The sequence below is a fragment of the Mugil cephalus genome, chromosome 14, assembly GCF_022458985.1.
Source record: "Mugil cephalus isolate CIBA_MC_2020 chromosome 14, CIBA_Mcephalus_1.1, whole genome shotgun sequence".
Lineage (NCBI taxonomy): Eukaryota > Metazoa > Chordata > Actinopteri > Mugiliformes > Mugilidae > Mugil > Mugil cephalus.
Window position 1 is genome coordinate 16,670,107 of NC_061783.1, and position 11,114 is coordinate 16,681,220.

The 11,114-nt window shown below is 39.8% G+C and overlaps 2 protein-coding genes and 1 non-coding gene across 4 annotated transcripts; all 3 read left to right on the forward strand.

Annotated features, from left to right (window-relative positions):
* The first annotated feature begins 2,544 nt into the window (after positions 1-2,544).
* limd1b (LIM domains containing 1b) lies at positions 2,545-4,478 on the forward strand. 2 transcript variants are annotated; one of them, XM_047605589.1, is made up of 7 exons: positions 2,545-2,623; positions 2,752-2,856; positions 3,136-3,203; positions 3,718-3,780; positions 3,863-3,993; positions 4,164-4,215; positions 4,308-4,478. In XM_047605589.1, exons 1-7 carry the CDS (start codon positions 2,590-2,592, stop codon positions 4,389-4,391), a joined length of 537 nt encoding a protein of 178 aa, XP_047461545.1. In that variant the 5' UTR covers positions 2,545-2,589; the 3' UTR covers positions 4,392-4,478. The 2 variants fall into 2 exon arrangements, with proteins under 2 accessions (XP_047461545.1, XP_047461546.1); XM_047605590.1 differs by lacking the exon at positions 3,718-3,780 and having other exon boundaries at positions 3,833-3,993.
* A 1,000-nt stretch (positions 4,479-5,478) lies between these two features.
* On the forward strand, positions 5,479-8,498 carry nrm (nurim). The gene is made up of 4 exons (XM_047605426.1): positions 5,479-5,668; positions 6,340-6,533; positions 6,609-6,785; positions 7,391-8,498. The coding sequence occupies exons 1-4, from the start codon at positions 5,518-5,520 to the stop codon at positions 7,697-7,699; spliced, it is 831 nt and encodes a 276-aa protein (XP_047461382.1). The 5' UTR covers positions 5,479-5,517; the 3' UTR covers positions 7,700-8,498.
* On the forward strand, positions 5,889-5,961 carry trnak-cuu. The gene has a single exon. It is a non-coding gene; the product is annotated as a tRNA-Lys (tRNA).
* Positions 8,499-11,114: the final 2,616 nt, after the last annotated feature.

The following is an 11,114-nucleotide window of genomic DNA, read 5'->3' on the forward strand; positions in this document are numbered from 1 at the left end:
ATGCTTTAAACTCACAGCTTGAAAAAATACAAATAAATATAAGAATCTGTCTTTTAGCATAATACAAAATTGGTCATTTCATACCAATAATGTTAAATTGAATCTGAACTACAGACACTTTGAGGAACATTAATGAGAGATGAAAACATGTGTTTATGTTTAAAAAAATGTGACCGTTCCAGGTCAGTTGTGTATCTCTCTCTTTCTAAACTATGTGCATCTGTCACGACTTTGCAGTGGTTCTCTCCTGCCTCCACATGTCTCATTGCACAAACATTCCTCCACAGAAACATACCTGAGGGCTGCAACACTCACAAACTCAAACTCAGTGGCGAAACACTGCTTCGAAGCTTTAAATGAATATTTGACTCCTATTCACATCCAAAGGGCCTAAAGTTCACGTCAAATCCAAAGGCTTAAGACTTTTTCACCCTACATGCAACTTTCTTATCCCTCTGCTTTTGTAAGTGCCAGTGTCAGTCCCCCGCATGATTAACACGTACACACCTTTACGACCAAACACACAAGTGACTTTTTTTTTGGTTGAACCAGTCTGACAGCATGCGGAGTGGGCGGTGAGTTGAAATCAGACAGCACCATTCAGTGTGCCTTATTAACAAGGGACCTCAGTGGAGAATCAACAGCTGTCAGGGCCCCCACCACCACCACCACCGCCCCACCCCACAATGTAACTGTAGCTCCAGTGGAGACAAACATGTGCTGCAGGGGGTTTCTTTTATGAACAGGGTAGAGTTAATAGAGACACTTTAAACTCTAAACACTTCATGGAGTCAAACTGTGGACGTCTAAAGACTTAATAGGACTTTGAAAATGTTTTTTTCTTCTTCCCTGCTTTGGAGACATAAAAGTCAAGCCACGATAGAAGACAAGGAACCAGACATTAAAATGTAAATGTCTTTTAAACGGTTTATCACTGTTATCTGGTAGCTTGATGAACTTTATTACACTGTCGCATGGCAGCAACTCAAGAGAGACGTCCAGGAGCAAAGGTCTTATGGCTCCCGCCCAATATTTCAAACACGAACAAAGAGTAAACAAATACATGCTCTCATTTAATAACCTCATAATTCAAACTGACTGGTCCAAAGGCAGATGTTGTTGTTCCTTTAACCCTGAGCTGGTTGTGAAATCTGTGGATGCTGAGGTACAATAAATAAAGTGTCACATTCAAATGAATCTGTGTTTTTCTTATTTTATTCCATTTTTTTGTCTATTTGATTCATTTCAAATGTTCTTTTGCCTTCAGTGGTTGAAACAGGTTCACAAATACAATGTGAAGAATGATTAAAAATTAAAATCAATGCTTAATACCGATGTTTTCCTCGCATGTGGTTGATTAGGACGTACTTTTCCACCAGTTTTCTTTTATTGTGTCCTTTGTTTAATCTGTAGGAAAACTATAATTGGCTTCTTAAGAACCGATCCTGTGATTTGTAAATAAACGTAGTGAACTAACAAGTTTAAACCATCCTCCTCAAAATGCGAAGCCTCAAACTGAATTAAGATACGCACGGCTGACGGTAAATGTGCCGAAGTTTATCGACTCTCCGCCACGTTTACACCTCTCCTCTGCCGTTGGGAAACATCACACGTTTTGATTATCAAGTAAAAAGATCAGATGATCTAAAAACCTTTAAGAGCGTGCTCAGATTTTTATGGATAATTTTGTTATTTTGAAATAAAGCCTGTTGACAGAACTAAAATTATATTTAGATTCTAAGAGTTAATTGACACAGACACTAAACTTACACCACACTTACGCAAATATTATATTTCGTTGCTATTTCAAGGTGCTTTAACTTAGTGTTTTATGCAGTTGTGAGTGAAGTAATTTTATTTTGGTATAATTGTTAAATGTGATTTTACAAAACAACACAATTCTGGAGAATGTTAAATGATTCACTACTGAAAATACTCAGCTATAAGATGTCTATGTCTTGTACAGTACTGTGTCTATGCAACATTTGTGAAGAAAATACACAATGAAAGGACAGATACTTGGTAAAGATATTACTAATAGCTGGTCAAAAACAAACAAACAAACAAAGCTATTACTATTACCCACACTCCTACACAGGATCAATAGACACAGACTGTAGAAGATACAGGAAGCTCAATTCAAAGAAAAATGGATGAAATGGACGATATTCAAGACTGAAATTGAAATTGAAATTCAAGACTATAGAGATTTAGATCTTAATAAAAACCTAAAGTGTAAAACAAAAGTGATTTTACATAAGAAACATATGATTCCTATAAGTTCATGGTGGGTGCTTCACCATTTAGATAAGCAGCACTATTTAAAGCATCTAACACTGAGAACTTACAGCTAACGTGCTACTCTTTTCATAAAAAATTGATAATTATAACGCAGGTATCATATAATAGAGACTAAACTAAGCACAGTTGTTCTTGTCTGTTGCCCCCCCTCACTCAGCAGCCCCCTCAGAGGAGACGGAGGGGCCAGACAGCAGCGGCTCCCCTTACAGCTGTCTGCCCTGCACATATAATTAGACCCCGGCCGGTCGTAGTCTTCACTCCAGACAAGAGGGGAAAGTGTTTCAGGAGATGGAGCCCAGCTACAGCACCACTCTTTACTTCGGTGAGGACGTAAACTTTAAAGTATCTTTAGTCAGAGATCATCATCATCCGGCCTGCGTCAGTCTCTACGCTGTGTTTCCAGACTGAGTCACCTTTCTCACTGTTTTGTCCATGTGTGTGTGTCTCCAGGAAGTTGTACAAGATGCAGCAAAGCGGTGCACGGTGGTGCGGGCAGAGGCTGCCGGGCGATGGGATGTTTATACCACAACACATGCTTCACCTGCAGCGTCTGCGGTGAGTCGTCTGGATGTGGAAGTGCACACTTGCGCAAAAAACCTCTTTATCATTTTCTGTGAGTGGCGTTTTGCAATATTTTGTTCTACTTCTACCTTGACTCATCATGTTGTCATGTTTATTTATTTATTTTTTTAACAATTTTCTGTTTGTTCTTTATGTTTCTTGTTCTTGTAAAGCTTCATGGATCTAAACATGTCTAAAATATTAACACATTTCCAAAATCCACATTACTCTCCACACGTTTTGATTTTTGGTTTACAATTTGTGTTGTGTCAGATAAAAATCTGAGCGGAAAGACGTTTTACATATTGTCTGGACTAATCTACTGTGAGGAAGACTTTTTGGTGAGTATGCCACGTTTAAATGAGTTATATAAAATATTGTTATTTTAGCTGTTTACCCAAATATGATGAACATCGGCTCGAAGCGCAGACTCTTTGATTTTAATGTACAGGTCTTCAACAGGGGGTCCTTTGGTTGATTAGGCATTTTTGTATATAATTTTTTAATTTACAGCACAAATTTAAAGTACGTTAAATACACATTCACATGAATATAACATAATTTTAGTAAGGAGATAAGGGGTAATATTGAATATTGAATGCAAAATGATAATAATAATGTACATTTATAAATGGCACAAGACCCAAGTTTAATATAGAAAAACATATAGTTGTATAGTATTTAAACATGTAGCTCTACTCAAATATATGATATGGAGTTTTTAGCCACTGACAAACAGATAAGTCACAATTTGTGTCATTGTTTTTTTTTTTTTTTTTTATTGGACTAATTGTAACTTAGAAACATGTAATTCTCATTCAGGTACTTTGTGAATACTTTTGTTGTTTCCTTCAGTTCTGTGGAGCTCATCCGTCCCCAGAAGTGTGTGACATCTGCGGGCATTTAATCACAGACTTGGTACGTGTTCATTTGTGCATTTGTTGTTGTGTGTGTGTGTTTTGTGACACAGCGTGTGAGCTCGCTGCGTGTGTTTCTTCAGGTCCTGCAGGCTCGTGGGAAGCCTTACCACCCGTCCTGCTTTCGCTGTGTCGTCTGCAGACGGAGTCTGGAGGGTCAGCCTTTCGCCGTAGACTCAGACTCCAGGGTTTACTGCGTCAGCGACTTCCACAGGTGAGTGTCTCTCGCGGGGCCTGGAGAAATCACAGCGAGCCGTGGTCTTTAGTTCTCACCCGTGGGAAAAAGGGGGTGAGTCCCTGCCAAACAGGCTACACGAGTCACACCCACACGACTTCATGTTTCAGTTTCTGTCTCCTCTCACTGAGGCGTCTGCACGGTTTCAGGGTCCAGGCCCACCGCTGTGCCGCCTGCAAGATGCCCATTCTGCCAACTGAAGTGAGCTTCAAATACATAAATACATTTAACAACACCAACTGTCCGAATATCAAACATTTGTAACGTTTTTCCTCCCTTTCTTGCTGTTCCAGGGGTCTGCAGAAGCTATTCGAGTGGTATCACTGAACAGAAATTACCATGTAGAGTGCTACAACGGGGAGGTCAACCTCACTTAAAGACATATTATCACTCTGTAACGTTTTTGCACATTTTTTTTTATCTTAATAAAGTGATTTAAAAAATCCTAAATGCTTTCTCTCTCATATAAGTCGTGTGATTCAGTCATTTAATGAGTTTCACACCCATGACCAATGATGGAAGGCCTTGTTTTTATTAAGAAAATCAAGTGAAGGGCTTGGTCCACATTATGAGATTAATGGTGATTAGCTTAAGGAAACCATGGTTTTCATTTGACTGTCAAAAATGCCAGAAGACTTCATGCAGTTTTTGGGCAAATTGCGCACAACCTGGACCTTTGCAGGGGTCAAGAAAAACTGACTGAACTGGGTCTGATGAGCTGGCGTGACCAGGAAAATAGTGTGGAGAAGTACAGAGGACAAGTTGTGAGCATCAGTATGAGTGAATTTGCAAAACAAATCCATTAAAGAAAGAAACAGTTATCTGTGCATATGAGAAGTTTATTGTGCTGCCTGTATTAAGAGTTAAAAGGCAAAAATTTGTATTTAAAAAATGCTTTAATGCAGATGCAAAATTATATGGAGAGATAATTATGTAACTGTATACTTTATACATATATATATATATATTTGCATTTTTGCAATTTGCTCCACCTTAACGCTTCTTTTCACCATCCCAACAACCCTGGTTATTATTCCTACTGTGTTTTTGTTACTATAATCTGGTGCATCTCCTGCTCCTTTGATTCCAGTGTCATATTTTTACTTTCTACTGTGGTGCGTAGGACTTTTAAACAGGTGTTTTATAATACAATCCTATCATATAATCTGTGAAAAACACAAACTCCAGAGATCATGCTGTTTCCTACGGGATGACTAAATCCTGACCCACAGAAACTTAATAATAATAAAACATTGGTTTTATACTGCGCTTTTACATTTTAAGATGCTCAAAGTGCAAAGTCTTGTCCAAGGACACAACTGACAGACAAGGGACAGGGCGGAATCGAACCGCCAACCTTTCGGTTATCGGACGACCTCCTCACCTACTGCGGCTGTCCTCTTCCTCCTGCTGGTTGCAGCGCCTCCACGTGTCGCCTTCCGGTACTACAACCAGCCCCTCTCCCGGAACTGTGTGGTAGTCAATGAAGATAAGCTGATTGAAATGGCGTCACTCACTGTACGTGGCTGCGCTCTCTGCACCGTGTCCCTGCTAAACGTTGCGTTTGTTTTCATATCCGGTGCAGACTTCGTCCGGTTTCTGTCGTTTCGGGCCATTTACCATAACATAACCGGGGAGACGACACTGTGTGAAGGTAAGTAACCGTAACTGGTGCTGGCAGGCGGCCAGGAGAAGTTAGCTAACTTTGGTGGAGGAGTTATCAATAAAGCCAATAAATGTAGTATGCTGATTAGTTATAAACACATACATATGTATATAATATAAAATATGCGATAATAATGAGGTGAAACTATACAGTAACCTATGTAATAACAGTACCGTTATTAATAATGTTGTAATAACATAGGAATATCGCCCGGCTAGCTCAGTCGGTAGAGCATGAGACTCTTAATCTCAGGGTCGTGGGTTCGAGCCCCACGTTGGGCGTCATCACTTTTTATTATTGATTCAAGATCATAATTCTTTTCGTTTTTGCATTTTAAACCTATTTTTATACACAAATATGTGCAATCAACTAGGCAGCGTTTGGAGGCGACCGCATAGTCACAGTGTGTGAAACACAAGAAGCTCAGATTCCTTTTTATTCTATTTTAATACTTGTAGTGACGCACATTCATGTCTATGATAAGCACTGTGGTGTGTGTTTAACGCTCGAGTGCTTGTGAACACTACTTGCGTGTCCTTAGTGGCTCCATTCATAACAATACTGTAGTCAAACTAGTTTTCTCCCTTGTTATAATGCATAATTACACTGCTTTCTGCAATGTAATGTGTCTTTCTCTGCTTTATTCGTCCTCTCCTAAGACTCCGTACCATGGTCCGTAGCCTTACGGGACAGCTCCGTCCTCAGCTCTCTTGCTGTGGATCTGGGGCTGCTGGCCCTCTTCACCACGCAGCACAGTCTCCTCGCCTGGTCGCCTGTCAAAGAGGCCCTCCAGACAGTGCTGGGCCCCCTGAATAGGACGGCGTACTGCTTCACTACAGCATTAGCCCTCCAGGTACTGCAACAGCTCACTCTGAAAATATGCAAGGTTTAGCTCCACTAGTTATTTCACCACTCATACCCGTGTTAGGTCTTGATGCGCTGCTGGCAGCCGGTGACTGGCGCCCCCTGCCTGTGGTCGGTGCGTCATGTGCCCTGGAGTATCTGGTTCCCTCTGCTCTGCTTCACGCTGCACTTCCTCTGCTGGGCCATCATCTTCAGCATCTTCATGATCTTCGATTACCCAGAACTGCTGGGCATAAAGCAGGTAAGAAGCACAGGTTAAAGGGCGTAGTTTTGTATTTAATAGAGGTACGTTTGGGATTGAAAAGCCATTGAATATCCTATGACTATCATTCATTCATTATGAAAATGTTGTTGTTGTTTTTTCTCGTTTATAATGAGTGGCAAATAAGTACACTAAACAAACCAGAAAGTCCACACAGCATGCATGATGCTATGACACGTACTGGAATTAGACTGATTACTCAACCAGATCTGGTGTGATCATGAGGAGGGAAATTCCAAGAGTTATGTTCACAGATTCTTTTTAATACTCTTTCAGCATTAATTACACTAAAAGCACATTAAAGGATAGTAACAATAAACTGTGTTTTATGTGAGATTACATTCCATATAGTTTCTAATGAGCAGAGTGTCACATGTGTTTACCTTTGTAAGAACTGTGACCTCGACTTTTGATAGAAAGAGAAAATGGGTGGAGTGTCTAATCGTCTGAATCACAGTCAGAAAAGACTTTATTTCCAAGCACATTCGTACATATAAGGAATTTGCCTTGGTGTTTGTTGCATAAAAATAAAAAAAAAAGTAAGAAAATAGAATAAATCATAAATCCGTACTCTCCTCTCTCAGGTGTATTACGAGTGTCTGGGTTTAGGAGACCCCTTGTCTCACAAGTCTCCCCACGCCCAGCGGCTCCTGTCTCACCTCCGCCACCCAGTGTGTCTGGAGCTGGGCGTCGTGCTGTGGCTCCTGCCGGCCTTAACCCTGGACAGGCTCCTGCTGGCGGGGACTCTGTCGACCTACCTGGCCCTGGCGCACTCTCTGGACAAACAGGATTTAGCGTACCTCTGTGTGCAGCTTAACAGCAAGGTGCAGCTCCTGGCCGAGCCACACCGAGGCAGCGGAGACACCGCGGCTGACAACCATAAGGAGAAGTGACGTCCACGTCTCTGTTCTCTGGGAATTTCTGCCTCAATATTCACAAGAAATACTGTTTTTAAAAGCTGAACTTCTGTGAACTTGAGCTCTGATGTTTTCTGTTTCTTTTTGAATGTGGTTAGAAAAGGGAAATTTATTTTATTTACCTGCGAATGATGCTTTTAAAATGGTTTCAAACTGGGAGTAAATATATGTTTAAGACTCATTTTATACACTAAGTTTTACAGCAACACTCTCCAGGTGTTCCTTTTTTATGCATCAACAATGAACCCTTTCTTATATCTACTGTAATAATATTATATACTGTTACATTCCATGTGCCAAGTACATATACACTGTATTCCTCCAATTTCAGATTTAATTGTCTTTGAGCTGAGATTTTACACTGACAAAAACTTTGAATGTATTTCCTCAGTTATTTTCCCTCTTCTGTGAACATCAGTAGTGACGTCGGACTTGAACATGCAAACAAACTGGGTGGGTTTTTTCCCGACTGCCTTATGTTCGTAGACCTTGGTCGTTCTCGTAGTAGCTCACTGGCATGGCAGCCAATATTTTTTTCAAGATACATATTCCGTTTTCAACTTAAAGTACTGTAATATTTCATTTCAGGTCAGCATTGTGGTCTAAGTGTAAATACGACTCAACGTTAAGTATTTTTTTTTTTTTTTGTTATTTCATGTGTTGTTTTACTTTAAAACTAAAATGTCACAGGAGAATATTCATATTTGAAAAGGTGGTGTTTATATGAGATGTTGAACTCATTAAAATATAATGAGTAAATAAATGCATAAACGCATTCGGTTGTCATATTTGTTGGCTCAACATGTACGATACGTAGTTATAAACACATACATATGTATATAATATAAAATATGCGATAATAATGATGTGAAACTATATAGTAATCTATAATATAACAGTCCCGTTATAAACTACGTTGTAATAACATAGGTAGAGTCTGTATCTTCCCCTCCAATCACGTCGCCCCGTGTCCATCTTTCTCCATCTTTGCTCTCGGCCAATCACCGTAGCCATTGTCCAAAATTGCCGGGGCGAACCAATCGCCGCCCGCCGTCTCCATCTTTGCTCTCGGCCAATCCCCGTAGCCATTGTCCAAAATTCAGCCGGCCGGCCCGTGCGCATGCGCAGAAGACCTTTACTGTAATTTCAAAGTTACCGCTAAAATAAACTATCGGGTAGCTAGGCAGATATTAATGATATATTAAAGAGAGAAATAACTATTAAAAGAAACGACTTTGACGTTGCATCGCGTCAGCGTGTTCAAACCTACAGTCTGTAGTTCAAACGTGACCGTTTTGCTCCGGCAGCAACATACGTTACTGTAACCCCCGGTAACGTACAGTTACGCTCTATCACTGTAACGTACTGCTTACCAGTATGCCAGTATGACGTCATAGTATGAGTGTATGTTCTTATGTACTTTTAGCATAACGGTATGAATGAAATCTGTATAGTTTTCACTTCTGTTGTCACAATAGTCTTGAATGTGCACTTTTACCAGTTAATAATAAGCAACAGTAACGTTAGGCAGTAAATCTGTCTACTGTCTACATTCACTTCTGTTGTAACCAAAGTCTTCAATATGCACCGCTGTTACTAGTTGATAATAAGCTAGTATTCACTTCTGTTGTCATAAATATATAATATGTAGGCTACTGCTGTTAGTTTATAATTAGCTGTTTGTTTGTGTGACTGCATGCAAAGTAAGAACGTGTGTATTAACAAGTTACAAAAGTGTGCACATTGTTCATATTTGTGTTATGAGCAAATATAAGCTGTATTGGTATAAATAACATTTTCCTGTTAATAGCAGATGGCTTCCAAACAAAACCAAAAAAAACATCCCTGCGAAGATTTGCTGCCTCAGGCGTTTGGCCTCTGAGGCAGGAAACAGACCAGCACCTCGGCAGAAGAAGTGGCATGATCTATGTCTGAAGGTAAACCTGGACAGAGTGATATGTGCATCATATTAAATGTAAAGCTATGACATATTTAAAGGGAACACCTTCTTATTCGCTGTCAAACATAGAGATTGAGAAATGCCCAATGCAGCTGAGGGGACAGATGTCGCTGTTTGGAGGTGCACAGAGCTGTAAATGTGGTTTTCATGCAAAGAAGGTATCTGAAGTCTCTTATGACGTGCTGGTGTTGAATTCTGTTGTATTACAATTTTTTTTTTTTTTTTTTATCTTGTCTGTGAACCTGTAGCCTTCCAGTTCGCTCCCTGCCTCAGTGCATCCAAGAACAGCAGCCAGGGCCTTCACCTGGTGAAACGCTACAGCCAGGACCCTCACCTGCAGGTTCACCACCACCAAAGGATGTCTTCTTAACTAGTGGTGAACCTTGGCATCAGTAAGTAGTGAGGATTTACTTGTGCTGATATTTACATTATTATTATAATAATTATTATTAATATAACTCCGGGTTCCAACTCAACAATAAGTTTTTTTTTTGTTATTTCATGTGTTCTTTTACTTTAAAACTAAAATGTCACAGGAGAATATTCATATTTGAAAAGGTGGTGTTTATATGAGATGTTGAACTCATTAAAATATAATGAGTAAATAAATGCATAAACGCATTTGGTTGTCATATTTGTTGGCTCAATATATAAGAAACATACAAAGACTACAGGACAAAAAAAGTCTGAATCAATTAGACAACTTATGTTAAATAAAACAAAAGTAGAAGCCAGTTTAAAGCCTCCAGAAGTGACTCACATTATTTCATCACTTTCAGGTGACTAATTTATTTTGTATTTTTTTATTTTCTCTCTTTTTGTTAGAATAAAATCCCCAAGCACTCCTTCACAATGGTGGAAAGTACATTTACTGAAGCTCAGTACAACTTTCCTCCCTTGCTTCAGTTTCATTCCAATGAGAGGGAAATTTCAAATTCGAGTGCTTTTAATTCTGTTTGCAGCACAAAATAAATATTTCAAAATGGCCGTTTTTACAACTTGCTGCATTGTTGCAATTACAAGTAGTAGCCATATGATACACGAGTCAGCTAAATCTGACAAATGATAATCTGGTTCACCATTAAATTAAGTATTTGGATAAGCAACATAACAGGAGGAGTCATTCTGTTGAAATTTTCCTATAAATCGTGTGATTAAATGTGTTTTTCCCCCACTTCCACAGCTTCATATTTGTGCGTCATTAATTCTTCTTCTGTACAAATGATTAGAACTGAAAATAGTTTTAAGAGCGTACCACATTAGGAGAGCTGATCACTCCTGCTGCTTGTTAAACTCCTGCTCCACCTCTGCGCTTTGCCCAGCTGACACCTCAGCCCGTTTCACAGCCGCACCCCCTCCACCTCCACCTCTTTTCCAATTACTGAGACTGAGGCTGAGAGGGATGAGACGGCCGATGGAGGGGGGTGGCGG

Bases quoted from the DNA above. Each gene is read 5' to 3' on its own strand.
- limd1b (XM_047605589.1), top strand. From the start codon at position 2,590: ATGGAGCCCAGCTACAGCACCACTCTTTACTTCG. The intron at 2,624-2,751 runs GTGAGGACGTAA...GTGTGTCTCCAG, and splicing joins CAGCACCACTCTTTACTTCG to GAAGTTGTACAAGATGCAGC. The intron at 2,857-3,135 runs GTGAGTCGTCTG...GTGTTGTGTCAG, and splicing joins CTTCACCTGCAGCGTCTGCG to ATAAAAATCTGAGCGGAAAG.
- nrm (XM_047605426.1), top strand. From the start codon at position 5,518: ATGGCGTCACTCACTGTACGTGGCTGCGCTCTCTGCACCGTGTCCCTG. The intron at 5,669-6,339 runs GTAAGTAACCGT...TCCTCTCCTAAG, and splicing joins GGAGACGACACTGTGTGAAG to ACTCCGTACCATGGTCCGTA. The intron at 6,786-7,390 runs GTAAGAAGCACA...CTCCTCTCTCAG, and splicing joins AACTGCTGGGCATAAAGCAG to GTGTATTACGAGTGTCTGGG.